Genomic DNA, 1,505 nt, shown 5'->3' on the forward strand with positions numbered 1-1,505 from the left:
TTTTTTTTTTTTTTTTTTTTTTTTTTAAGACTCAAGGTAATGAAAACTATGAATAGAATAGTAAGATGTGTCAGGGGACAAATAAGTAGATATAAAAATATGCTGCAACATTCTAGTTATTAAAGCTGGGAAATATGCAAATGTAAGTAGTGTTTGGAACCAGAGAAGTTTCTATATTTAGCTGTTCTTCTGTAGCTAACTCTGATAAATTGAAAAATATATTCCTCTGCTCTAGGTACATTTTATGTATATTTTGACAGCATATCAGATATATGAAACATTAGGTTAAATAAATTAAAATTCAGTGGAATAAACTATATGGGATAATCTAAACTATTCTGTGACATTAAATTATATGTATTTGATGTGATTTTCCAATTAAAGACTGTGAACTCATTTTGTTACACAGAAAAATCCTGTTTTCATGGTGTGACTGATAATAATTTTTAGTTCAAACTCTGAGTCTTAATATTATAAAGGTTACAAGTGAACTATGTGCTGTTTCATAAGTTAAAATACTGGTTTTTACAAAAAGGCCTGATAGAAAAAGTTTGCATGTGTGTGTTTATATGTATGTGTGTGCATGTATGTTTGTATATATGTGCGTGTGTGTGTTTCTCTCCAGAATCTCCCACAAAATAATTAGATCCATTATCAAAGTTGGTGAACTGCTGGATAAACCCTGCGAGTGAAATTCTTTATAAGCAGCAAGAGAAAATCAGTTATTACTTTTGTTTGATGCTATGTATTTTGATTAATGAAGTTCTGCTGCTGATATCGACCTTTCTTTAAATGCAGGTGAAGATGCTTTTGATGCCCTCCCTCCATCTCTCCCACCTCCCCCACCTCCTGCAAGGCATAGTCTCATTGAACATTCAAAACCTCCTGGCTCCAGTAGCCGGCCATCCTCAGGACAGGATCTTTTTCTTCTTCCTTCAGGTAGGAGGGAAAAGCCAAAGAAAACTATTCACTTAAAGCAAAAATATTTCCAAAACCATACTATCAAATAAATGCTAGTGATTCATTAGTCTCTACCTTCCTAACAGAACAGAAAAGTTCCTGGGTTGTAAAAGTAGCAATTGTGGGTACGTTTGTTTGTCAGTTGATTGGTCTACTGCCAACAGAATTAGAGAGATGGGAAGAGCAATAAAGAACTACAGAATGTAGAAATGATGCTATAGAGATTGTCCAGTCCAGAAACCTCCTTATGTTACAAAATACAACCCTGAGAACCAGAACTGCTAAGGGGTTAAGCTAATAGTAATGGGAACCATATTTAGACTTTGTCTCCTGATTCCCAATGCAATGTTTTTTAATAGGTTTTTAAAATTTTACTAGATATGCCTTAGTGTCATAATTTTGTTCAAAACATAAGATTTTGGTAAATTACATTGTTATAACATGAATAGAGAAGTTTTCTGAAATAGCTGCATTTTATTTTTTTTTGTGATATTTTAATACCTCAGTGTGTATCTACTCACTAATTATTGGTTATTCAAAGGAAA

General features: G+C 32.7%; 1 protein-coding gene across 9 annotated transcripts in view; it reads left to right on the forward strand.

Annotated features, from left to right (window-relative positions):
• CBLB (Cbl proto-oncogene B) overlaps positions 1–1,505 on the forward strand; it is a 234,618-nt gene that overhangs the window by 205,095 nt on the left and 28,018 nt on the right. For all 9 annotated transcript variants that reach the window (XM_017895632.1, XM_017895643.1, XM_017895680.1 and 6 more), the window contains one exon: positions 799–939. In XM_017895632.1, the coding sequence (XP_017751121.1) occupies positions 799–939 (141 nt within the window). The remainder of the gene's footprint in view (positions 1–798; positions 940–1,505) is intronic.

This window comes from Rhinopithecus bieti, unplaced genomic scaffold (assembly GCF_001698545.2).
Source record: "Rhinopithecus bieti isolate Rb0 unplaced genomic scaffold, ASM169854v2 scaffold_1422, whole genome shotgun sequence".
Taxonomy (NCBI): domain Eukaryota; kingdom Metazoa; phylum Chordata; class Mammalia; order Primates; family Cercopithecidae; genus Rhinopithecus; species Rhinopithecus bieti.